The 27,825-nt window shown below is 43.3% G+C and overlaps 1 protein-coding gene and 1 long non-coding RNA gene across 2 annotated transcripts in view; one reads left to right on the forward strand and one right to left on the reverse strand.

The window, feature by feature from the left end:
* Window positions 1-11,045, forward strand: part of NGF (nerve growth factor) — a 35,476-nt gene extending 24,431 nt beyond the window's left edge. The window contains exons 2-3 of the mRNA XM_057400598.1: window positions 7,045-7,186; window positions 10,164-11,045. Coding sequence (XP_057256581.1) covers window positions 10,176-10,895 — 720 coding nt within the window. The 5' untranslated portion in view covers window positions 7,045-7,186; window positions 10,164-10,175 and the 3' untranslated portion in view covers window positions 10,896-11,045. The remainder of the gene's footprint in view (window positions 1-7,044; window positions 7,187-10,163) is intronic.
* Window positions 1-27,825, reverse strand: part of LOC130594615 (uncharacterized) — a 90,298-nt gene that overhangs the window by 52,145 nt on the left and 10,328 nt on the right. The window contains exon 2 of the long non-coding RNA XR_008971124.1: window positions 27,397-27,494. This is a non-coding gene — a long non-coding RNA (uncharacterized LOC130594615). The remainder of the gene's footprint in view (window positions 1-27,396; window positions 27,495-27,825) is intronic.

Genomic DNA, 27,825 nt, shown 5'->3' on the forward strand with positions numbered 1-27,825 from the left:
TTTCTCAGTCTATTGCTCTCCTTAGAAATACTCATAGGAACATTTCAGTACTGGAGGCATTTAGAACAAAAGGAAGTGTATGAGACACAGGCAGCTTCCAACTGGCTTTTCAGCATACATAAAGCTGCTCTTTACAGGATGAATCATTGTAAATATAGAGGAATGAAACCTTAGGTCCATCAGAAATACCTATTTTCTTGCTCATCAGCTAACATCAAGGGAGAGCTGAAATGTAGAGCCTCTGACACTGTTCTTAGTCACAACGGCTTAAGGATTCCCTTAAAGGCCTCACAGGTCTAAGAAATTTGTTCCCAGAACTACAACTGCTAAATTCTAATTTATAGACCTGTTGAAGTGTTTCAGTGAGGAAGATGTGCCAGCAAACCCCTTCCCTTGAACAGCAATTTCACCAGCCTCTGCAACACTCATTTCTTTCCTATCATCAGAAGCAGCAAGATAAAACTACTGCTTGTTGCTTATTTTGGTGACCTCCATGATCCCATTGCTGCAGAGACAGCCAAGCACATCATCCATCACTGCAAGTAACACTAGAAAACAAGCAGTAATTTACTGGCTGCAAACCATCTGCTACCAGTAGCGCCAGCACAGTGTACATGCTCCATACTGTGTTATCGGAAAGAACTGCACAAACTTCATTGCTGGGACAGACCCTATGGACTACAAACTTCTTTTGTCATTCCTGAATAAAGCATAATCATTGATTTCTGGGCTCTAGCAGCCTAACCAGTACTCTGCATGAAGCAATGAGTAAATATCTAGAATAAAGACATAAACATAATGGAAGTTGTATTGGTGCATTGTGGACAGCAAACAACTAAAAGGCTTGCCAAAGCAGTTTGGAAGGTTTTGTTCCCTCAGTTCAAGCAGTAGCACTTCCCACAAGCTAGGATGCTCCCACCTGTTTAGTGCTATGACAGTGATTACAGGAGGTGTCACAGATGTCCTGGTATAAAATCAAGGCTTGGTCTTTAGTTTTCACTTCGTGCTGGTAGAACTGTAACACAGCAGTATGGCTTTAAATACTGGTTGCTCCACCAGGTTTTTATTCATTTCCTTGGTCTTTCAAGTATCACATCATAAGATTTCACAATGCAATACTGTAATACCTACAAACGTGTAAAATGCTAAGAAAAAAACCTCAAAGGAACCTCTTCAAGGAAAGCAACATTCCAACCTGACATGATGGAATTACACACTTCTAATAGACAGAGTGCATATTAAAGTCTAACAAAGTAATAATGAGGAAATTTTTCCTGCCCATTCCATCCTCACTCATGTTTGGCAGAAGCACGTGGCAATATACACGTACATCATGCTGTCAGCAAAAGGGAATTGGAAAACAAATTGGGCTGAAAACTGAAAAGTTTCACATCCTTAGAGTTCACTGTGTTTATTAGTGGAAAGTAAGTTATCATTCTGTCAAAAAAGCACATTTGTTTAACCTGTTTCAAGAGAATGTGCACTAAATTCTGCCATAGTGCAGTCTTATTATTAGTGACTGTCGTTGTTTAAGCCCAGCCAGCAACTCAGAACCACACAGCCGTTCACTCACTCCCCCCTATCCTTTCTCCCCCCCCCCCCACCCAAGAGGAATGGGGAGAAGAATCGAAAGAATGTAACTCCCATGTGTTGAGATAAGAGCAGTCCAGTAACTAAGGAATAACACAAACCACTGCTGCTACCACCAATAATGATAAGGGAAACAACAAGGGAAGAGAATACGCTCACCACCCGCCAACTGATACCCAGCCTGACCAGAGCAGTAATGTAGCCCTTCCAGGTAACTGCCCCCAGTTCTACATCCTGGGCATGACGTGATGTGGTATGGAATACCTCTTTGGTCAGTTTGGGTCAGGGGTCCTCTCTCTGCTTCCTCGCAGCTTCCCCTCCTCCCTGGCAGAGCACGAGACCCAGAAAGTCCTTGGTCAGGGTAAACATTACTGAGCACCAACTAAAAACATCGGTGTTATCAGCGCTGTTCCCAGGCTGAAAGTCAAAAGCACAGCACTGCACCAGCTGCTAAGAAGGAGAAAAATGACTGCTACTGCTGAACACAGGGCAGTGACTGAGTCCCTTTTTTCAGTTTACAACATTTGGAGGACTCAATCAATATACCAACACTAGGAAAGGATAAAAATGCTCTGGGAAGATCTTAGAGCAGCCTCCCAATACTTAAAGGGGCCTACAAGAAGGCGGGAGAGGAGCTTTGAATAAGGGCCTGTAGGGACAGGCCAAGGGGAATGGCTTTAACCTGACAGAGGGGACACTGAGATGAGCTCTTAGACAGAAGCTCTTCCCGGTGAGGGTCCTGAGGCGCTGGCACAGGGTGCCCAGAGAAGCTGTGGCTGCCCCATCCCTGGCAGTGCTCAAGGCAGGTTGGACACAGGAGCTTGGAGCAAGCTGCTCTAGTGGAAGGTGTCCATGCCCAGGGCAGAGGTTGGAGCTGGATGAGCTTTAAGGTCCCTTCCCAAGCCCAAACCATTCTATGGTTCTATGATTTGCCCTAAAGGAGAAGACTGTGATTTGATAGTAGGAGTCTTTCGATGTATCAATGCAATATTTGTAAGCTAAACCTTAGAGGTTATAGCTATCAAAATGTTGGCTGACTGTCAGCAGGACAGCTTTACATACACTTGTGGCTAAAAATTCTATTGTTTTGGTCATGACAAAACCATTCTGCTTTGCCTCACAACAACTACTCCTGAGGTACTGCACTGCATAGAAGAACAGCATCATTGTTGATCCTGCAGAAGGCCTGGGTGACTGGTTTCTTCATACTGTTCCTAGTTTAAACAAGGCAGTATAATGAGACTGCAATTTCTGCTGAATTACCAGAATTCATGTTCCTTTGAGACTTAAATATATCTTAACTGCATTGGCAGCAGATAAGAAAGCAGCTGGTTTTCTTTGTTCTATAGGTAAAAAAAGAAAACTGTTTTAAGATGAAGGATGTCTTTTCTCAGAGTGATCCCAATGACCTGGGACTGACAGATACTGGGAAGTTCTTATAAGCCCCCGAGCCAATTTCCTTACTGAAAAGCTGTGCATCATTCATGACATCATGGTCAAATAAGACCACGAACTTTCTGACATGTAATTATATGTTTTTCAAGTAAATTTCAAGTAGCAGCTTTTCATCTGTCTCCCCCAGCCTTTCGTGTGGAGTCAATGAAAAAGCAAAATCAATCCACTTCAAACACAACTGTAAAAATACCTCTGAAATGGAGCAAATCTGGTGCTTTTTCCAGTTACCATCAAGTATGTATAATATTATTCTGTGAAAACAGCTGCTTTTAGAAGAACACGTAACTAGAGGGGACCCTCCTGGGTTAAGTCCAGTCACTTCTGTTTAAGATAGAACCCCCAGAAAAGCTATTGAAACATTAGGATTGTGAGAGATGTGCTTTTTTCTGACAGAGCTGATCACCTGAGGGAAGAGGTTATGCTGGTCAAACAACAGCACTATTGGTCTGCTGGAGTTGCTGCTGTAAATCAAACCTCTGTTTTGAGTTAAACTAAACCATGAATGTTCTTGACGTGAAAAGCTGAACTGTTCAGTGTCCAGGGGAAAAAGAGGGGGCGATGTCCTGGAGTCCCACCTTCCATGCTGTATTTCCAGTTCATGAAATAGAACTACTTCAACACTGTACACCCTTTTTTCTTCCTACTGTAATGCTACTTTATCAATGCTTCCAGGTTTAAAAGAGCTGTATTTCTGTATTCTAGGAAAAACAGAGATGCCAAAATTCAGTGGCAGTTTTCACAAAGAAGTGTCAACCTGCTCTTGGAATTCCCAAACTCTCACATACATCTTTATATGCTTTACAGCCCAGTTACTAACAGTCCAGTAGACTGAATTGCAATTGATCTGGAATCAGGAGGTACAGGTCTGGGGGTTACATGGAACAGAGATTTGGCAGTGATTTTAAGCACTGCTATTGTTATTGGAAGCAATTAATTTAGTAAATCCAGTAAATTATCAGTTCTAAATAAGTTTTCAGGCAATGTAACCCTTTTCATCTGTTCTTCCTCAGATTCTGCAGGAGAATTGTTTAAAGAAATAGAGATTCCCCCTCTATACTTGTTTGATCAGCTGGTAAATACTGTGGTTTACTGTGAACCCTTATAAAGAATTTCAAGTGCAAACAGCATTTTACATGTTTATGGTATGTCCCGACTCCTACTATATGTGTTGAGACTAAGAATTAAGAATGAAGTGGTTTTTTTTTATCCCCTCCAGATCTATAACCATGAGTGCATGTAAATGATGAAGAAATACTTCAGTAGGATATTGTCTTAATCTCTGGGAATGGTAGGTAGGAAATGAATAGTATAGATGCTGCCTTCAGCATCATTTGAATAACACTGCATCATTTACTGGATTCCACCACAACCAGGAATCCGGGAATTCGGTGAAAGAACATTAAAAAAAAATAAAGGAAAAAAAAAAAGAGAGAGTCCTGCTGAAAATAAACTCTTTTGTGGTTAAAAAGCAGCCAGTTGGAACTGAAGCAGTGTTTTCTCAGGGTGGCAGAACAGTCGGAAAAGTTGTTGGATTATTTTTGGCAGTGGCCAGCATATTATAGCTCTCTCATTACTGTTACTGAACTGTCAGGAGTCCACTGAAAGGGTTATTACTCTACTAGTACATTCTTGTAGGAATACCACATTCTGAGGCTGGTAGCATGAAGCTTTGGATTTTAGAACTTTGACTTCTCTTACATATTCCTATCACTGAAATTAGCTTAATACTTGAATATTTCATTCAAGCTTAATGCTTGAATACTTCAAGCACACAGGTACATGAGCAGAACATGAGCCACGATCTCCAGAGAGCAGCAAATCCAAACAGTGGCCACATATAGGATCCCAGACTGGTTTGTGTTGGAAGGGACCCTAGAGCTCATCCAGCTCCAACCCCTGCCACGGGCAGGGACACCTTCCACTAGAGCAGGATGCTCCAAGCTCCTGTGTCCAACCTGGCCTTGAACACTGCCAGGGATGAGGCAGCCACAGCTTCTCTGGGCACCCTGTGCCAGCGCCTCAGCACCCTCACCGGGAAGAACTTCTTCCTTATACATACCCTGACAGAAGTGTTGCACAGTGGGATACAATGAGCTGCTGACTCCTGTGCCCTGCACTGCCTGGAAATGGCCTTGGGAGATTTCTGTTAGATTTTAAGAAACAAAGTAGCTTGGATGTGGTTCCTGGCAGGCAGCTTTCCTGTGGACAGACACTGCGCAGGTATAAACCAAGCCCATTTCATGCTTTGGTGTGAGCTGTGCGTACTTGGCAAACGCACTTGAATCTCCACACAGAATACAGCAGGATCTTGTACAGTGCAGAATTACTTTACCAACCCTTATTTACCGTATTAAAGGGAACAGATGAACTATCTAAATACTTATGGTTAATGAAATATTATTTCTATCACTTTCAACAGCACTCATGAATTTACAATCGAAAATGTACTCTGCTGAGAAGGCATCAGCATGACAATAATGGTTTTCCTTTGATTCGGGGCCAGGTTTGATACTATCTAAGCACTATGAAGGTGCATAAGTCCATGGGATGAGATGCATCCACAGGTCCTGAGGGAGCTGGCAAATACAGTTTCCAACCCGCAATCCATCATACTGGAGAAGTCATGGCAGGCTGGTAAAGGTCCCACCGACAGGAAAAGGGGAAACATAACTCCCAGTTTTAATAGGGAAACAAGGAAGACACAGGGAACTAGAGGACAGTCAGCATCACTTCGGTGCCCAGCAAGATCATGGAACAGATCCTCCTGGAAAATATGCTAAAGCACGTGGAATATAAGGAGGCGATTGGTGACAACCAACATGGTTTCACTAAGAGAAAATTGTGCCAACAAATTTGGTGGCCTTCTGTGATGGAGTTACAGTGTTGGTGGATAAGGGAAAAGCAGGCTTCTAGCACACAGTCGCCTTCTCTGGCACCGTAGGAGCTTAGAATTTACCTTTGCTTTTCCCATGTATGAATGAAAGATCTCAGGCATCATCTCCCCTCTGGAACAGATGCTCAGCAGTCTTCTGACATTGCTCAAGAGGAACTAATGTTTCAAACAATCAGCAGAGTCCAGTTACTATCCCTGGACAACCTGGGAGATGCTATCACTCCTGCCTGCTGAGCTGCACACTTGCTTTTCTCCTTCACTCACTTTCACTAAATAAAAGTGACATTACTGCAAAACAGGTCAGCCAACTCACAACTGTGTTTCTTCATACAGCTTAAGCAGTGATGGGGGGCAGGGGAGGCTGGAACTACCCTGTAGGTAGCTGGTATCTCATGTGGAGTATTACAACCACTGATGACATTACCATATTGGTTGACAAAACTCAAATGAGAAACAGAAGTTCCTTTTCACTGCAGACTGCAGGATACTATGCATAGGTACCTCTATGCAGAGCTGGTAACCCTCCCTCTGGGCCTCTAAAGGCCTTCCAACATTAGGGGCATCTAAAGAAAGAGAAAGCATGGGCCGCAAACTGCATAGTGAGATGTGTGCACAGGAGATTTGTGGACAGGGCATAGATAAGTTCTTCTGCAAAACATCTCTGGTTTTGAGTTTTGAGTACTGACAACAGCTGTACACTATTTTAAGGTACAGTGACAGAAGAAGGGCACAGGGCTGGTGGTGCTGCTGGTTAGACCAATCTGGACAAGCAAGCAGAGGAGCCACTGAGTTTTACACTGGGTGCATTTACTGGCACACAACTTATGGCTTGTAACCAGACTTGCTTCCCAGACAAAGATGCTGGGGGGTCTGAGCCCTCCTATGTCTACCGCTACTGTGCAAACAGAGCTCAGACGGTAACATCAGCAGGTGCAGCTCTTGAAAGCTGAGAACCATATTTTAGACCTCAACACTTAAGTGCAAAAGGCATAGTCCAGACAGTCAAACAAGTGGATCTGTCCCTCTACTCCTGCTGTCAAGTGGGGAATGTTACTGAAAACACTTCTTTGGTGTCTAATTATTGAAACAAATACTTCTGCTTCTAGTGGAATTGCAGAATAAGCAACTCCCAGACTGAGCTACGCAGTCAGACTGGCCCGATGGCATGCGGCAGCCAACCCCAATTCGGCATCTGGATGAAATAAACATCTTGCTGGGGGAGCAGCTTTCTGTGCAGTACACTCTGAGGTAAGCACAACACACACAGAGGGGGAAATGTCCTAGTACCATCATCAGACCGCAGCCTTAACAGATAATACCAGGAAAAGTGTTTAAATGACACCTGACCAACACACTCCATCCCTGGTAGTGTTCAAGGCCAGGCTGGACAGAGCCTTCAGCAATGGTCTAGTGTGAGGCGTCCCTGCCCATGGCAGGGGCTTGGTAAGGTCCCTTCCAACCCAAACCATTCCATGATTCTATGAACATACAGGTGGGGAAAAAAAGACGTTACCTTGAACTTCAAAAATCAGTGGTCTGTCTTCTAAAGTATGAAGATGAGAGAAGTTTGCATTTAATGCTCTTATTGTTTAAAAAGTTTAGTTCTTGGACTTTGTAAAGCATGTTGCTTCAAAGATAGCCACTAGCTAGCTGTTGTCTGGCTAGAATGGGAGTTTCTTCTGTCTTCTTTTGTTCTGTCTCTAGACATCAACTCTTTTGTGAGGAATGGTTACTTACAATGGGGACACTTCAAAGTCACATTTCTCATTAAACATCCTCCGTTTTAGTAGCTGTAGTGGCACGGAAGTGCCTGTGATAACCTTTGTGACCAATTTTACAAACAGATACCCACGGACTACCAGCCCCAGAATTGGCAAAACTTTTAAAAAAAAACAAAAACTCCCCCAAAAAAGCAGGCGAGATCCTTCCGATTTTGTGTTAATGGCTTTAAAGCAATAATCTTAACATATACAACATCAGAAACTCAGAGAATGGTGATAGCTGCATTTTAGAATCCAGTTTTGAATCCAATTTGATTTTATGACTATCTGCATTTGAGACCAGTGAATCTTGTGTAGCACAAAACCAGAAACAGCTCTTTGCTGACATTGCAACATCTCTTTCCTATAGAAGGAAGTCAGAAAAAAAAGGGCTGATGTCTAAACACAATAGGTTGAGGCTGCTATTGGCAGTCCTAAATTGTGCCTGGATTTTGTTCTGCAAACCTCTTCCATTAACATTTCTGTGGGGAAAGCAAAGTCTATAGAGCTCTAATGAACCATCTGATTTTAATTTGGTTGCAGAACAAGGGGTTACTCTTTGCATCATGCACAGCCAAGCTATTGAGCTACACCCAGCTCTATTTCCTTATACGGATGATGACGACTGCTAAAGCATGAGCAGCATGTGGGAAAGCAGCAACCCTCAGCCTTGTTTTAAGCAAATTAAAGTAGCTTTGGAACAGTAAAGATTTTCTCTGTAGGAGAGATTTGACTCTCCTTGTCATCGTTTTGCCCCCAGTTCTTCCACACCGACTGTTGCACAGACAACAGCTAATGCTGCTTTTGGCCTTTCTCTTCAGTTGATGCTGTAGCATCTTCACCCTCTTCAGTCACTACCTTCAACTGGTGTCTCCTGATTTCCTAAATGCTGGCCCAGTCCTGCACAAACACAGCTGTTTATTTTATTCCAGCTCATCTAAGACTACCCACACAAGATCCTATGTGAATCTGAGGGGTTCTGCATTTCCTAGATTGTGCTCTAGCAAAGCTAAAGCCCCGGTTGAGCACTTTAGTGCTCCTTGGTATTCCAGGCTGAGAAAGCTGAACAGAAAGGGGGAACTTCAACGGTAATTGACCCATACCCAGAAAAAACATTAAGACATGCTGGGAAATCACAGTGGAACTGCAGAGCCTGATTCCTGCTTTACAAAACCCTGTTTGTCCAGTCCCTGCACAGCTGCCTGCCTGCCTCCTGGCCGGACACAGTGTAATTCGGGGCCAGCTGAGACATGTCAGGCAAAACAAGGCAAAGAGACAGGGGAGGAGCCTCGCTGGGGAGTTTTTGTCTGTTTATCCTGTCTCTGCTTATGAAGTCTTTGCAGAGGAAATACTATGTCTGCCCTTAAGTGCAATTTCAGGTCCTTTCTGAATGCCTTTTATTCCCAAGATGCCTGCTGCTGATTTGTTAACAAGAGGCTGAATTAAGCAAAACACGGTAGTTACCTAACAAGGTATTACTGCTGCATTAAATCGTTCTCAGTGATGCTTTAGACATTGTCTTACACATTTCCAACCCCAACAGAGGTGCATATTCTCCAGTTTGAAGGAAGACTAGCACTGGATCTGCTTTGCAGTGACACTGCGGAGCTTCTTGCACATGGCACTCTGACAAAAAGAAAGTGTTTCCCTATATGTAATTTGCAGTACTATGGCCGCAATGGTTTTAGCTACACTGTTCCAACCCAGAAGTAGCCTGTCACAAACAGTGTTCCTATGTAATACCCATATTTGTCCTAGTAGGCTGCTTGAACATGGCAAAAAACCCATCTGCCCTTGCGACATACAATGCTTGAGCTCTTGGGAGAAGGAGCCTGAGCCTTATCTATTGAAAATCATAATGTGGTGATGTGCTGCATCCCAAAAGGGCAGATTGGATAGATGGAGGCTGCTGGAAGCTGCTGAGCCTGCCAGAGGGGTGGGGCCTGTCCATAGCACATGATAAGGGCAGGATTCGCCAGGGCTCCCCCCTCCTCCCACAAGCACTGGCTTGGTGGTCCCCACCCTCACCCCAAGGACACCTCTGCAGGCAAATGAAGTGAATGGACGACTATTCAGCCACGGGCCTGCTCCCACTCTCACTGCTCTGCAGGCTATTTACAGCCAAGAGGCCAGCCCTGGCCAAGAAGGTTGCTGCAAAAATCACTAGAGATTTTTACTCTTGGGAACACGCTGTCGCCATATGGTCTCCACATTAATAACACCAAACAAGTGCTTCATAAACAGTGTCCTAATAACAAGTACCAGAGGAATTAATAATAATCTAGCTCTTATTTTCTAATGCTCTCGCTTTATTAAGAACATTTATGCTGTCTGAATGGGCTCTTCTGGACAAATAACATCTGGCACCCACATGAATACCTGATGAAATTTGTATGATCCTGGGTATCTTATAAATTGATTGTTAGCATGGCTTCCAGTAACATTACATTTTTCTTCCGTTCTAGGTGCATAGCGTAATGTCCATGCTGTACTACACTCTGATCATAGCTTTTTTGATCGGCACACAGGCAGCTCCAAAGTCAGAGGACAATGTTCCACTGGAGTATCCTGCAGAACACTCCCCACTCAATACCCACCGGAGTAACAGACACCACATTCCCAAGGCAGCTCCACAGACATCCCAGGGCCACTCTACTTGGACGATAAGTAGAACAGAAGCTATAAATATCACCATGGACCCCAAGGTTTTTAAGAAGAGGCGATTCCGGTCCCCTCGGGTGCTGTTCAGCACACAGCCCCCCCCAGTGTCAGGGCAAGGAAACAACATGGGATTTCTCAGCAGTGCAGGTGCTCTCAACAGGACTGCCAGGACCAAGAGGACTGCACATCCCGTGTTACACCGGGGAGAGTTCTCAGTATGCGACAGCGTCAGCATGTGGGTTGGGGACAAGACCACAGCCACTGACATTAAAGGCAAAGAGGTGACGGTGTTGGGAGAAGTCAATATTAACAACAACGTTTTTAAGCAGTACTTTTTTGAGACCAAGTGCAGGGACCCTAAGCCAGTGTCCAGTGGGTGCCGAGGGATCGATGCAAAGCACTGGAACTCTTACTGCACCACCACACACACCTTTGTCAAAGCGCTGACCATGGAGGGCAAACAGGCGGCCTGGAGGTTCATCCGCATTGACACCGCCTGCGTGTGTGTGCTCAGCAGGAAGTCAGGGAGGCCCTGAGGTACATCTAAACCCCCTGAGAACATCCTCCTACCCCCCTACCTCAGCCTGTAAATTATTTTAAGTTATAAAGGACTGCATGGTATATTTATAGTTTATACAGTACAAAAAAAAGGAACCTCATTATTTATTAAACTCTTTTGGAAACTTTCTATGTTTTGCTATTTATTTAGTGGCAGAAGCCCTCAAAAAGATGGTCACTTTAGTCTTGTTCAGCCCTATGATTCTGAAATGTTCACAGGGGTTGTTCCCACTGAACAACCTTCGCTTGCCATCCTACTAAAATAGAGCGTTTCCCACAGTTTTTACACACATTCCTCTCTTCCACAACAAACAAACTTTTCTTCACAAAACCTGACAGTTTACTGTGAAAATCTGGTAGGTTTATTTTAAATGGAAATAGCTTTGTCCAACTACCAAGCGCCTGAAGAAGACCTTTCCAGTTTTACTAATTATCCATTAAGATATTAATTTTCTATAATTAGTCATCTTAGTGAACTCCTGCTGGAAATACAAGTTCTTCATGTTGCAAGACATGTTCTAAGTAAGACCTGTAGCACATTTTTTAATATTCCCAAATCATTTTCACTGCAAAAATAATCAGTTCTGAAGGATTTGGGGATAGTTGTCTGCACAAGAGTATCATGGTCTAGTGTAGGCATCCCTTCCCGTGGCAGGGGTTGGAACTGGATGATCTTAAGGTCCTTTCCAGCCCAAACCATTCTATGATTCTATGATCTATGATCATGTAGTTTTGCATTTAAATGCTATTTTACAACTTACCACTTCTGAGCTCTGTTAAGAGTGATGGGGTTGCAAATGTCAGTATAAATGTATAAAAATAGTTCATGTGGCTTATAATTAACATTTTAAATTCCCTCCAGCTAGTATTTTGGCAACAGGGACTTGACATGGTGAGAGTATTTTCATGCATGATAGAAGAAAAATAAAACAAAAACCACCAAAAATGACTATTTAGAAGGAGCCCCAAGTAACACTGTGTTCATTACTTCTGTGCTTTGGAGAACATTGGTCTAGAAGTACCCAGTGAAGCCTGAAGCCTGTGATGGGTGTTTCAGTCAGTGAATACTGAGAAAAAGCTGTACCTTCTCTCCATGTTTCCTTTGGAAGAGCAGCTGTTATCCACTACAGAAACTGGTTCAAAACAAATACCATGAAGGTTTTTCTTCCTGGTTTCTTCTAAGTCCTAGAGGACACACTTTCACCCTTGCCTTCCCTTAGGCAGTTCTTTCTTTAATGAAAAAAGCAGAGCTGTCATTTGCTTCCTCCATGTAAACAGCAAAGGCAGAAAATCTGTACAGAAAATGTGTTTAGTGTCGGTGGAAATAACCAAACCTAGGCAAGATCTGCTCTCTGGTATGATGGTGCCAGTCTGCGTGAAGTGGAAGGCACCAAGACAGAGCCTATTCTCAAGAATCACTAGCATGCCCCTTTGCTGCACTCTCTAATAGGTGGTTCTGGTGTGGGGCAGCAATATTCTAGCAAGAATGCTTTGCTCTCTCCAGAAGACCATATTTGCAATACTTGCGTGAACAGTCAGCTATCTGAAAGGTCAAGGAGAAGGCAGGCTCCTGGCTGTCCTGTGTCCTCCAAATAACGACAACTTGTTCTGGAGTAAGGGGAGGCAACGGAGGCTAAGAAATACTCACAGTGCAATCATGTATGCATCAGATGCTCTGACGCAGCAGAGCACAACAGCACACAAACATAGCAGCAACAGCCACCTGCCAGTCATCACAGGAAAGATGGAGGTAGATCAGTGGAACACCCAGTATTCCGAAGCAAAGGAAAACAGATTTGAGGAGAATCCTGTCTGTGCTCTATGGTGGCCTTAAAGCAATTGAGAGAAGTAACAAATCTGCTTTAGAAGTGCTCCTTACCATACGTGACACAATGCAGCTAGGGAAAATGAAGCTGCTTGCTCATCCAGGACTACCAGATTTATTGAGACTGACATTATTGCTTCATCCTTTGTGACACTGATCTAGTGAAAAGGACAGTTCAAGACATTCTCACTTGACCTTGATCCCACTGTTAACTGCAGAGTCTGGAATTCCAGACTTAAGAGGTACAAATCCAAGCTGGTAACTTCAATTTGATGGGTATACATCATTTCTCTCCCTGCACATCTGTTGTTATGCTGGCATGACATGTAGATGTGACCAATGATGTGCTGAAAAGTGCTGAAGTATTTCAAGAAAATAATGCAATGATAACATGGAGGTTTATGATTAGAGGGCAAGAAAAACCTGGAAAAGCTCATTCTTAGAAAGAGAATTATTGCCATGTTTAAAGTTTTGTATTAACTGCATGTTTAGATGGCAAGATAAAGCTCCATCTCTGACCACAGCTACACAAACCCAGCCTGTGGGATTCCCCCTGCAGCACTCAAACGTTATCCACTTACAGATGTTTGCAACCATGTTTAAAGACTTGGATTTAAAACAACAGTAGCCTAAGCCATTCTTGTAGTAACTGGCATTATATTTTCCTGCTGCCTCCAACAACAGAAATACTCTTGATAAAGCCCAGGTGTGGAGTTTCATGAAAGCTGAAGAGGTTAGTATCATACCATGAGGATACCCTGAACAGCCAGAAATGAAGTACAGGACTGACTGAATCTCTTAAATGCTGCTGCTCTACAGCATGACAGCCTAGGTTAACCAAATCAGAACAAACCCTGGGAAAAGCAACTGCTGATCCTCTGGAGCTTTCCAAACCACCATGAAGCAATTGACAAGACACCTTTCATAAAGACCTTCTGATTATCTCAATAAAAAGCATCTCTTAGCATTCTATAGAGACAGGTGAACTGACATGGAAAATTCCTCTACACAAACACAGTGAGAGCCAGTGCCTGCCATATCATACCAGCAACTTGGCCTCAGAATGCAATGCCTCCAGGAGGTGAATTAGTGTGTGCATTTGTGACTGATTATCCTGACTGCTCTCTGCTTCCTTGGGCAACAACTGGTTATCTTAAAAACGAAGGGCGACATCAAGATTTAATTAGAAAACTAAGTCAGTGCCAAGCTTTGTTCGTTTTTTTTTCCCCCCCCCGAGATAAAATCCAGCTAAAGATACCATCTCAGTTGAAGTGATTTGGCCTTTTACATCATTAGGCTACAGCAGACTGCTGTTTACAATGATTCCATGTACAACAGGCTGGGAAACTTGGGGCTGTTCAGCCTGGAGAAGAGAAGCTGCATGGGGATATGAGAGCAGCTTCCAGTGTCTGAAGGAGACTACAAGGATCAGGGACTGTAGTGACAGGACAAGGGGTGACGGGTTCAAACTGAAACAGGGGAAGTTCAGGTTAGATATAAGGAAGAAGCTCTTCCCTGTGAGGGTGCTGAGGCGCTGGCACAGGGTGTCCAGAGAAGCTGTGGCTGCCCCATCCCTGGCAGTGTACAAGGCCAGGTTGGACACAGGGGCTTGGAGCAAGCTGCTCTAGTGGAAGGTGTCCCTGCCTGTGGCAAGGGTTGGAGCTGGAGGAGCTTTAAGGTCCCTTCAACCCAAACCAGTCTGGGATTCCTGCCAGAGTACAGAAAAGGGAACAAACCCACCAGTCTGCAGTTTGCTCTTCTGGGAGGCAAACCCCTGAGGAATTATCAGCCTAATATGAGAGTGTCAGAAGATCAATTCAAATTTATGTATTCTAAGCTGAAAAAAATATTTTCAGTGTTGAAGTAAGTAATTTTCCGAATACTCATTCTGAATTGATTTCAGTGGTGGTGGTTGGGAAGCTGTGACAGCCATTAGCAACTGTCAGCATAGCTGTTGTGTTGATTCTGCAGTCTGTAAATATTTTCAGGACCTGTCCTTTACTATGGTTAGCCTTTCTCTTTGATTTCTTTTTTTTCCCCTCCAGTCAAGCATGTGGTAATCTACCATTTCACTGTCTGCCACTGACACTGTGATTGATGCAAAGAATCCTGTAGTGCTGCAAAAGTCATGTACAAAGCGGCCTGAGTTTCGTGTTTAAATGCCTTCCTATTTTAGTTTTTTTTTGCTACACATTCCTGGCTAATGTCTGTCATGTCAGTGGTGTTACTGATTGAGAAACTTTCAACAGTGCCCTCTCTCAGTGGCTTACAGTTACTGAGGAGAGGGCAGCATGTTACAGGCTCCTCTGCTGGAGAAAGCAGACTGATGGCAATTGCAGCAAATCACAGAAGGATGGAATCAACCAGGTTGGAAAAGACCTTTAAGCTCATGAAGCCCAACCGTTCCCCAGCACTGCCAAGGCCACCACTAACCCGTGTCACTGAGGGCCTCATCTACATGGTGTGTGAACACTTCCAGGGATGGTGATTCCACCACTGCCCTGGGAAAGTTATAGTGGAAAGGTGGAAATCCATTTCCTTACATGATTTTAAGGGAAGAGGAAAACAATTACAGGATTACTGCCCATCAGGAACTTCCTGGATTCCAAATGAGATCTCCTGTGATCAAACCTGTACTACAATGGCAAGAGAAGGGATGAGGGGCTAAAGACCCAGGGGACATCACAGCACAACTTACACTGCTGAAACACTGTTAAATACACTAAAACTGTCTTGCTTTGCTATTCATTCCACTGTATCCAGTGAATGACAAGAGCATCCATATTTGGATAAGCTACTTTCATTTGTACTAGCTGTACTTTGAACATAAATGTTGATTCAAACCTGCAGTTCAGCATGGAGAGTGGTACACATATGTTGTTCACTTCTTTCAAAAGAAGTGCTGCAGACTCTTTGCTAGATTCTCTTCTGACTGTTTAAGAAGTTTACTAAGTTTATATATTGATATGAGCTTGAAAACAAACTGCTTCCCTAAAAATTAAGAGCGTTCATTTCTTCCTAGAGCCTCACCTGTAAACATCAGAATTGAAAACAAATATGGCTAAGGAAAGCTACTTCATAGCAAATAAGATGAACTAAATGGACTGCTATGAAACACATTTATTGGAAGAACTGCATAGTCACTACTACAAGAATCTGAAATTCATCCCTTTAGATTCTGAGGAAGGAAAACCAAGATCCTTATATTTAAAAGCAAATCAAACCAGACTTGGTTTCAACTTTAATCAAACACCACATGCAGAACACCAACAATTTCACTGCTGCTTATTTGGTCTGACTAAGGAGTGCAGGATAAATTTTGCCTGCAGGGAAACAGATCCTTCTCTAGAAAGATGAGGAAGGTGTGGACCATAATCAGTTTCCATCACCTAACATGAGACTCATCCTCTCGTCACTGCTGATATTACAGTTTTGGTTTGGTGGTGGTTTTTGCTGGGGGGAGATGATGACACATGTCTGAAATTCTGCTGATTACTCAATCATTCCTTAGTGCTGAGCTGATGCCAAAAGCCTGGAATGCTAGAAAGGCCACTCTGATGCCTAGACCTACAGTCAGGTTACACTTCACTGGGGCTTCCCTCGATTATTTTGACTTTCACTGCCACACAGACAGGAAATTTTGACATTGAGAGGGAAAGAGCCAGGTTCCATAGCAATGATGCTTTGTCTTTGTGCCTCCTTCCATCCCCTGCATGACATTGTTGCTTCTTTATCTAATCCCTTATTTAAACATGCAATTTAATGCTGGAGAAGCCACACCCTTTCCAGCTTTCCTTTTGTAAGCAATATCTTTCATTAGAGCAATTACAGCCTCTGTCAGAGAACTTAGTTGGAATCACTGTGTACTGCATTTTAACTTTTCTCTGACTGGATTCTAGAGGAATTTTTTGCTCTAGAAATGTCAGTTCTGTCTGCCTACAAAGAAGCCACTGGACCTGATACACAATCTTCAATTCCAGCTTTTAGTCTGTATAACCAGTGAGGATTGGACACTGACACTTCAGTAGCACTCTTCAACCAAGCTGCTTTATGAAGTGAAAAGAAACTAGCAAAAGACTAAGGAACATTGTATGTCACAGCCCAACATGGAACAAAATATGGAATAACCACTCTACAGCAGTTTAATATTTAAAGAAAACAGTCCAGCAGAACACCTGAGCACAGGGCTGAAACCAAGAAAACACAAGACAGAATTATCTAACTTCCAATCTGGATGAGAGACAGTATCCAGTGGTTTTAGACCTCATAAGAGTTTCAGTGGCAGGACCAACATCTCGATAGAAAAATGAACGTTCCTTTGGGTTTGCTGGTGTTGAAGAGCAAAACAACTCCATAATGGTTTAAATAAATAGCTGACAACATTCGGAGATGCACTTTCCTCAGCTGACAGCTTTTGGTATTTCCTTGGATCAAATAAGAGAATGTAATGTTCACAGGCAGCATGTAACAGAAGACAACATCCCAAGCTTGACAAGAGCAGACAAGAAGGGACTTTGCAGGTAAAGGTCTTGAGAATTCTTCATTTCTCCAAGACTACAACAGGTCCGAGCATTGGCCTCAAATTATTATTTTGTCCTTATCCTCCCAGTTATAACTATTCCTACAATCACTGTTTTTCTTATCAATCTAGTAAACGCTTCCTCAATGTTGAGTTTTCCTTCTAGACTTCAAACAGCACCAAATACTTCCTGATGGAATCAAAAATTCCTACCTTTTGTAGGGTTCCCTTAAACTCTCAAAAAAATCAAGAGGAAGGATGAAGATGCAAAGCTTTACTGTGCATCTCTTTTCAGGAAAGCCATCATTTGCTACCTGTTGTCCAACTGATGGGGACCCTACAATCTAACTGTAATTGAAGTCAGCAGGTGAGGTAGGAGGTTCTTCTGCTGTGCTTCTGCCAAACTCTTCTGGAGGACATTTTTTTCTTGCTTTATTCCAAAAGAAAACAAAACACCCTAAAAATGCCCATGTCTAAATCAGTTCAATGGAGTACTGCTTTTAATGCATATGGCTTTTTCATTTGAAATATTGCTTTTAATGGCTTTTAAACAGAATACTGCAAGGCAGCATAAAGCACAAAATCTAAGTGTTATGTGAAGCACAAACTTGTGTATTCAATTCAGTTACTGTGCAATTGCTCCTTCTGTCTGGAAAAGGCAAGCCTGTAATGAATGCACTGACTCACTGATTATCTCTTTTGTATCACTTCTATTTACATAATCCATCCACATAGCGGCCCCTTTTCAGGCATTTAGCAAGATCTCGCCCTTAAGTTTGTGATCCAAAGTGTGATCATTGGAGAAATGAGTCACACAGTTGTAAAGCTATGCAATAACATTCAGCTTAGGTAATACCTCCAGCTTCTGATGAAGGCAGTGCAGAGGCTTTCAGCATCTCTATGAAAAGCACATCTGTTGCTACTGATCATCTGTTGCCACCTCTACCTCATGAAGGAAAGAAGGAGGCCGTTAACCTGGGAGGCTGGGAATTAGTGACAAAAAAAAACAACAAAAAAAAAAAAAAGAAGGAAAAGGACAACCAAAAGCAAGGGGCTTCCCCCTAAATCCCCTGTCCCCACGCAGAACCGCTTTGCTGTCCTGCAGGGAGCTAATGAGGAAGCGCACTCGAGCCAGAACAGCCGGCTGATGCAGTGCTAAAGAAGATCTCTACTGATGCTGCTAGGAAAAAGCGGCGGGTCGTAGTAGTAGGGGACTCTACACTGAAAGGGACAGAAGCACTTGTCTGCCGGCCAGACCCCGTCTCACGGGAGGTGTGTTGCCTACCAGGGGCACAGATCAGGGATGTGGCAGAGAGGCTGCCTGCTCTAGTAAGTTCCACGGACTATTACCCACTCCTGGTGATACATGTGGGTGCTAGGGATATAGATAGTAGTAGCCTGGGGAACATAAAGAAGGACTACAGAGCCCTGGGGGAGGTGGTTAGGGGCTCTGGAGCTCAGCTGGTCTTTTCATCAATTCTCCAGGGTACAGGGGAGGAGCTAAAAAAAGCTAGGAGGATTGGCCAGGTTAGTAACTGGTTAAAAGGGTGGTGTCATAGTCAGGGGTTTGTCTTGAACACGGGACCCAAGCTTGTAGGCCAGGTCTAGTGGGGGCTGGTGGAGCTGGTCTGATAAAGAAGGGAAAGAGCAGTTTTGGTAGGAGGCTTGCCAGACTGGTCAAGGAGGCTTTAAACTAGATGTGTTGGGGGAGGGGGGCATCATTCCATTCCAACACACCCAGTCAGTTGCCAGAACCTATAATAAGTGCTTGGAGCAATGTAGAGATATCCCAGCCGCTCCAGCCAATGAGCCGGCTTCATTTGGAGCTCGGCTCAGATGCCTCCATACAAACGCCCAGAGCATGGGGAACAAACAAGAAGAATTAGAGATGTGTGCACGTCTACGGGGGTGTGATGTAATAGGCATCGCAGAAACATGGTGGGATGGCTCCTATGACTGGAGTGTTGGGACGGAAGGTTACAGGCTACTTAGAAAAGACAGGCCCGGCAGGCGGGGACGGGGAGTTGCCCTTTATGTTAGGGATAGGCTGGAGAGTATGGAACTCTGTCTGGGGACAGGTGAGCAGTCCACAGAGAGTTTGTGGGTCAGGATTAAAGGGAATATAGCTCTGGGAGACATTACTGTGGGGATCTGTTACAGACCGCCTGATCAAGGAGAACCTGCAGATGAAGCCCTCCATAGACAGATAGGAAAAGCCTCACGCACGCAGGCCCTTGTTCTCATGGGGGACTTCAACCACCCTGACATCTGTTGGAAGGACGGTACGGCCTGGCACAAGCAATCCAGGAGGTTCCTCGATTGTGTAGAAGACAACTTCCTTCTGCAAGTAATAGAGGAGCCAACAAGGAGAGGTGCCATGCTTGACCTCGTGCTCACCAACAGGGAAGGGCTCGTTGGAAATGTGACGCTCCAGGGCAGCCTTGGATGCAGCGATCATGAGATGCTCAAATTTGAGATCCTCAGGACAGTTAGAAGAGCGTGCAGCAAGCTCACTGCCCTGGACTTCAAAAGAGCAGACTCTGGCCTCTTCAGGACCCTGCTTTGAAAGGTTCCATGGGATACAGGCCTAGAGGGCAGAGGGGCCCAAGACTGTTGGTTGATATTCAAGTATCACCTGCTGCAAGTTGAGGAGTGTTGCATCCCAACCAGAAGGAAGTGCAGCAGGAGGGCCAGGAGACCTCCTTGGATGGATCAGGAGCTCCTGAGGAAAATTCAATTGAAAAAAGAGGCTTATAATAAGTGCAAGCAAGGACAGGTGGCATGGGAAGAGTACAGGGATGTTGTCCGAGGAGCTAGGGACCAGGTTAGGAAAGCTAAGGCCCAGTTAGAATTAAACTTAGCTAGAGGTATTAAAGATAACAGGAAGGGATTCTACAGGTACATAGCAAATAAAAGCAGACTAGGGAGAATGTAGGCCCCCTCAGGAAGCTCTCCGGAGAACTGGCTACACAGGATTTGGAGAAGGCTGAGGTTCTGAATGACTTCTTTGCCTCGGTCTTCACTGGCAAAGGCTCTGACCAAACCACCCAAGTCTTGGAAGGCAGATGCAGGGACTGTGAGAATGAAGACCTTGCGCCCACTGTAGGAGAGGAACTGGTTTGAGACCATCTTAAAAATCTGAACGTGCACAGGTCCATGGGTCCTGATGAGATCCATCCGTGGGTCTCAAAGGAGCTGGAATGAAGTTGCAAAGCCCCTGGCCATCATATTTGAGAAATCATGGCAGTCAGGTGAAGTTCCCGATGACTGGAAAAAGGGAAATATAACCCCCATTTTCAAGAAGGGGAAAATGGATGGCCCGGGGAATTACAGACCAGTAAGTCTCACCTCTGGGCCTGGCAAAATCTTGGAGCAGGGATGCTGGAGAGGGACTCTTCATTAGGGACTGTAGTGACAGGGCAAGGGGTAATGGGCTAAAACTTAAACAGGGGAAGTTTAGGTTGGATATAAGAAGGAAATTCTTTCCTGTTAGGGTGGTGAGGCACTGGAATAGGTTGCCCAGGGAGGTTGTGAATGCTCCATCCCTGGCAGTGTTCAAGGCCAGGTTGGACGAGGCCTTGGGTGATATGATTTAGCATAAGGCGTCCCTGCCCACGGCAGGGGGGTTGGAACTAGATGATCTTAAGGTCCTTACCAACCCTAACGATTCTATGATTCTGTGATCATAGGCATCCTCTGGGGATTTTTCCCGTTTTCCATTTTCCTCTTGAATCATTTGATTTGGTTATATTCCAACTCGAGTGCGCAGAATACAACTCTGAGAACAAGTTAAGCCATGGCAGGAAGGAATGAACATGCACAATCCCAATTCCCATTGGGATATGCTATTAACCAATAAATAATGAGACTTGTATTACAGGTTCTGATTAAAACAGAACTTGTCTGATTGAGGAGTTAATCTGTCTGCTAATTGCAATATTCAGTTTGATAGGTTGCAACAACATTCAAGCTCTATTCATTTTCATTTGCTATTGATTTGAAGGGAAGGAGCATTGATGTCATGAACTGCAGGTTACTGCTTTGGTTCTAGGTTCTTCACACAGACTGCATGTCTAGTTTCTAAACACACATGCTCTGTGAGTCTTTAGGCACCATGGGATGACATTTTAAGTGGAGTGGAGTGTGCTGGCCATAGGAAATTGCTGCTGAACAGGTAAATAACAGAAGAGTATGTACAACGTCCACTATGTCAAACCTCTGTTTGCAAGACTCAAGTTTTTATTCTGTTTTCCCAACTATAAAATCAGAATTGAGAAAGAGAGCAAAAAGATTTTGGGATCATAGGAAAGGCAGGATCTAATGGGAAAAGGCTGTTCTAAACTGAGACTGTTTACTAATGATGGAAACCCAGTTTTGTCATTCTAGGAAGACAAGAGTTCTTGAAGTTCTCTTTCAAAGTGCACTCCCAAAGCAGACCATTGAAGCCAAACACAACAAACTCTGCAAGGGCTATTGTTAGCCTGAAGCAAACAACTTTTCCGATGTCTGGAGCAAGTTATTAGACAAGCTCAATGCAGAATGGTTAGGCACTAACACCATTTTCAACAGCCATTTAACATATATCTCTTGCAGAGTTATTTGCCAATTACACTATTAGAATTACTACACACAAGTGTATCAGTGAACTGTAATTACCAGGCAACAACCAGGCAACATGCTGCTACTTTTTGCCACAAGACGGCAAGCTGATGCAGAGAAGCTGTTTGTGACAGACAATATCATCATCTTGCTTCACTCTTTGCCGCATAAGGATAGTGGCCTGCACATAACACAGCCTACTATATGTTGAAGGTACTGTTACAATTAATGAGTAATTGCTGACATATGAAAGGGAAAACAAGAATGTTCTGGTTACTTGCACTTCACCTCCTGTTGGAGTTTCCATGATGCCTCCTTGCTGCTCTGAGAGAGTTCCCAGCACCAGAACTGTGTCAATAAAGTTTCTGAACATAAAGTTCAATGCTTTCTGCTGTGTCCCAGGTTGGCTCAGATGCGCTGATTACAATTCCCACAGCCAGCATGAGGAGGAAGGTGGCACTATGAAAATGAGAGCCGTGCATTCCAGGAGCAGCAGACTTGTGTATAAGCTCCTCACTGCTGACACATGCAACACTTCCATCCACTGAAGTTACCAAGAGATTTATCTTTCTGAAACTGGAAGAAGATGTCATCCCCAGCAACTTCAGTTAGAACCAACCAAGAAGTTTCCTTCCAACTTGCACTTGAAATACTGAATTGCTCCCTATTTCACCAGTGTTTAAGACATTCCAGGTCCTAATTTTCTGATGTGTTTAAAAATAACCAGACATTTCTTTGGGTAATTTAGCAAACAGAATGGTTTATCTACCATGGATTTGGCATAGATTGAAACAGGTAACATTTAGCTCATGTTCCCTAAACTCGGGTCATCTTTAACTTGATCGTATTGCTCAGACACTGAGCAATGAAGGTGAACAGATGACTCATTCAGTGATTAATAAATTCCAACACAGTTGTCATCTGCAGTGAAGCTTAAACACTGACTGCTGAACATCAAAGCTCTGCAAAAGCAAATAGGCAGAATCACATTAATTAATGAGGTTTGGCAAACTGGAGCTGCTCCCAGCTTCTTCAGTGCTAGCCTGAAAAATGATGTTTATTGTCAGAGTTTATTCCTTCTGTTCCTAACGAGTCATTCTTCAGCTGAATTATACACCCACAGCACTAATCATGCACTGCAAGACAAGTCAACAGATGATGGTTTCCCTTTAACTAGTTTGAACAGGATCTTGTGTTTGAGCGTAGATTCAACAAACATTTAATAGTGTCACTTTCTCAGCATTCCCTGTATTTATGTACAAACTGCTGCCTTTTTTGCTAATGCTGACATACTTAGGAAACAGCTGTAGTACTGACACCCAGCTGGTGCTAACAATGCAAGTCAAACAGGCTGTCTTGCAGTTGGAAGGTTTCCTTTTGGTTTAGCAGATTTTCCCCATGCCGTTTTTATTTCTATTTCCATGCACCATTTTTTTGTGCTCAGGATCAAGCTTATTATCTATGAAATGTTCTAGGACTTTGAAACAGGTCTCATTCTGTACATAAAGCATCTTCCCTGTCAATACCCCAAACTGAAACAGCAGTTGGAGGCAGGAGCAACCAGGTCACAGTTTTAGCTGTTTAAGATAAAGTAGTAGATGGAGGAATGAATGCACATTTTACCCTCCAAAGTTCATGCAGAACAGGCTGCAACAACACCAGCATTCCTGCCAACAGGCTTCACTCTTGCCTGACAGAGCATCTGTCATCTGAGTACCTTAGATCTTCCTTTCAGCTATGTATTAAATGCTGTATTTTGCAACTTGAGCACCAGCTACAGTTGGAGACAAATCCACCACTCCAGACTGTTCAGAGCAGCCCATGGAAACAGCAGACTTTCTTGGTCATTTGTCCTGTGTGAGTGCTCTGCAACCCACTCCACTGGAAAACTGCTAAATATACCTCTTTGCAGAGCTGCTCCTTTCCACATACCTTGGAGATGTCAGGATGTTTCTGTATAGGAAATGAGCAGTGATTGAGGCTAATCTGAAGCAGGTCTGAAAATGAGCAAGTACACTTACGGCATTTATGTTTGACAGATCTCTCCTGGCAGCTGTCATGTAGGTCCCACATCTCAAGCAATCATTGTAAAGCTCTAAAATGCTCTTTCAAAGAACATATGCATTTCTGAAAAGGCTTTTTCTGTGTTTTTTTTCAGTGGGTTTTTATCCTGTTTGTTTGTTTGAATCAATAAAGTGGCTCTGAAGATAAAAAACATTTCTGGGCTGACTCCAGATGCTTTCCTGGCTTTTTTCCAATGATGCTCGAATCAGGGGTTGTTCAAACAAGCAAACAGTAGTTTTGTGGTTTACTCATAGAAAAAAATTGGGAGCTCTGGTATTTTTTTAGCACATATTACTAACAGGGTTCAAGAGGACCCTCTCCTCTGTCATGTGGTTCTGGCTGTGCATAAACATTGCTTTGACCAATAGGGGCAAATTTAGATACTTCCCAGAATGATTTGTTGCATTCTCACGACAGTTGAGATCTCAGACTGGATTAGATCCAGTGGGAAAATGTTTAGACAAAGTAGTGCACCAAACAACACTCTTGAGAGATGTGCCTGTGGTTTGCCTGTAGCAGAAAGTAAGGTTACAGAAAGACATTAAACAATCTCCTGTTATGATTGTGTGGTTCAGAGTGAACGACCTATTCACAGGGAATAATACTCCAAAGAGATTGCAAGCCAGAAAAACTGAGCAACCAGCAAATGTGCTTAGGATCTCTAACACCAACCATTTGGTTCAGTTCTAACTCAAATATGAGAGTCTGGAAACAGAAACCAGAGCAAGAGAAGACGTACATGGGGAGACAAGAAAAGAAAGCTATTGCTTCAACCCCTCCTCCAAACACCCTCCCTCCTAGATGTCAGGTTTCAAGAGACCGTAGGACAATATTTGGCTAAAAAGCCCGTATTCCTCATTCAGTGATCAAACAGGAGAGGTAGGCATGTAGGGACTGAAAGTTAGAAAGTGCAAATGCAGCATGAAATTGGAAGCAGGAAGATGGTCTTAGCACTTCTACGATGCTGCACAGCATAACCAGCAGGTTGAGAGAGTAACTATTGCATATATAAATATCTATGTATATACAGATACAAGAGGTTTCACAGCAAAGTAAAACAGATGAAGAGTGAGACCACTGTGATCCAAACCACCATGGGGGAGTACCAGGGGCACATGGTCACTGTTCCTGAGCGGATGAGCTGAAAGGTCCCTTCCAACACAAACCAGGATGGAATTCTAGGAATATTTAGCTTTTCTTATACTCTTTTTTGCTGGAATGTTATCTAAAGCTGTTTAGAACCTAAAAGATGTAAGAAATTGAAATCATCTGGAAACAGCTTCTTGTCTGCCATCCATCACATGTAACATTACAAAACCTAACTCACTGTTATTGTTAAACTGCTGTTAGATGTAGTGCTAGTTACTTTCATTCACATCTTTGCTGTGAATACACAAAAGATTCTTTGTAAACCAGAGGCTAATCAACAGCAAAAGATAAATAGCCAGAATATGTCAGAATGACTTAGTAGTTCTTAAGCTGTATGTCCTCCGTTGCATGTTTATTCTCAGTGTTTAAATTCATTTCTAAACCAGAGGTCAAAGTGAAACCTCTTGTATTTATTTTCATAGTGTGATGAAATAAGCAGAATGTTACGGTGTTACTCCATGACAGATCATGTTAACTTACACTGCAAACAACTGCTTACACTTTCTCTGAGGTGGATTTTGAAGCAGTAACAGGATAAAGCTGAGATCACTTTTCTCAGTGTGGGAAGCTGATGATCTTAGTGGCTCTGTGGACAATCCGGTCCAGGAAGGAGAGGTTAACCTTCAAGGTCCATGGGCAGAATGGTTCGTTTGATCAGGGTGGGAAAAGTTGTTAGTTAAAAAACAGAGATAAAAAATAGAGGATCTCTGAGCCAACAGCAGTGAACGCAAAAACCTTCTTAAGCTTGTCAGAAATAGTTTCTACAGCTTTTAAGACCTAAGCAGGATTTCGGCATTACTGAAAAAGTATTTAAGCCTTTATTTAGCCTCTTCCTTTTGCATCAATGTAAGACACAGAGGGAGCTAGGAATGAAAAATGAATCAAAGAAACATGTCAGCCTCCTGGACTGGACCACATCATCACAAGGAGCATTACCTGAGGGGGTAACCCTCAGCATCCCATGGCAGCTCTGGAAACACAGACAGTATCTCTATAAGAAGCAGGCAGTCCTCTTATATGCAAAGACATAAGAAGTAAAAGTGAGAGGAACCTTGCAAAGAGGTCTTGAGACTGGTTAGTCTGACTCAGCAATACTGTGATGGCCTATTTTGAACACTTAACTCTAGTAAAAATAGTTTAAGCTGAATTGCTACTTAAGAGAGTTTAGTGTGGCAGTTCGTTCCACTATGGCTATCCAACTCCTTACTTCTTCTGCATTAGATGAAAGGAATATGAACAGAAGTCTGTTACCAGAGCATTAATAATTTGTTTTCCTTTTTCAGAGGCAGGTATGTTTGAATGCACTCATCACTCTAAGACTGCTTCTTGCACCTTTGGAAACTAACACGTACTCAATATACTACCAGGAGTTGATCTTACTCATCCACAAAAACGTATTTCAGGGAGGCACAACAGGATGCTACAGGAGTCTGGTATAACACACAGTTGTAAAGCTATGAGTAACATTCAACCCAGGTAATACCTTCAGCCTCTGATGAACACAGTGCAGATGCTCCCAGCATCTCTATGACAAGCACATCTGTTGCTATTGGTCACATGCATCCTCTGGGGCTTGAGGATACACTCATGCTACCAGGAGTGGGAAATGCAGATCTGGGAAAGACAAACGCACTTCAACAGAGGAAAGAGTTCAGTCCCTCTGAATTATGCAAGACACAGCAACATGCATTCAATTGCATGACACAAACCTACTGTAGCAGCAGGCAAAGTGCTATGGAATGCGCTTAGCTAAGAGAGAAGGACATACCACCCCTTACTATCATTCTTGCCATGGTTGGCATATTTGAAATAATCATCCATTACCATGGACTGCATATATCCTATAGCATTATCATCATGCATCACAGGCCTTACATGCTGTCACACCTTTGATACTTCTGCCTTTGAGCTGTAGCACTCAACATGTTAACAACACTAACATAGATCAACAAACTCTGGTGTGTGCTCATCTCACAGGGCAGCCTTTTCCTGTTTTAAACAGTAGTGACATTCAGCAATTCACATTGCTGACACCACAGACCACCGACCTGGGTGCTGTTATGATACAAGCTGTGGCTTATCCCAGACTCGGAATGCAAGGTGTGCAGGCAGCAAAGAAACTTGCTACTGCCCAATATTGTGGTGTGTTGTCCAAAAAAAAAAGATATTATATTACTCTTACATTTCCACTTTGGTTCCACTTTTGCTGTCTACTCTTTTTATTCCCCTTTCCTTTCCCTTAACTTTTCACCATTTTTAATTTCTCTGTAACATTTAAGTTTGCATTTCAAAGCACGCATATTCTTGGCCTTTGAAAACTCACCAAGAAATCACCTTTACTTCCCACAGTGCAGATCCAGAGCACCAAAGGAGATTTGCTTGTTACCTTAATAGAATTCAGAAATTGCTCCACAAAAATCCCTAAGACAATCAGCGCAAGTTAGACTTGGCATCTGCACAAGTCACAGCTATTTTTTTAAATACTTTGACAACACCCTTATGTTATTGTCTCCCAGTTCATTTTCTTGCTCATGTATTCCCCAAAGAAGGAAAGAATGGTATTTCTGTGCACTGAATAAGGACACATTCTGCTTGTTAGAGGGAATTAATTCATTATTTTCCCTTCTCCTTGGTGGATCTTTGGATCATGACACTTCAAATCCTTCTAACTCATGCTTTTCCACATGACGGCACGGATGTCATCCTACTGCCTCGAATTGAAAGAAATAAGAACAAAACTTCAGCAGCAGAG

Source organism: Pezoporus wallicus, unplaced genomic scaffold (genome assembly GCF_028554395.1).
Source record: "Pezoporus wallicus isolate ANWC-B61680 ecotype Strahan unplaced genomic scaffold, APGP_CSIRO_Pwel_v1 scaffold_7736, whole genome shotgun sequence".
NCBI lineage: Eukaryota > Metazoa > Chordata > Aves > Psittaciformes > Psittacidae > Pezoporus > Pezoporus wallicus.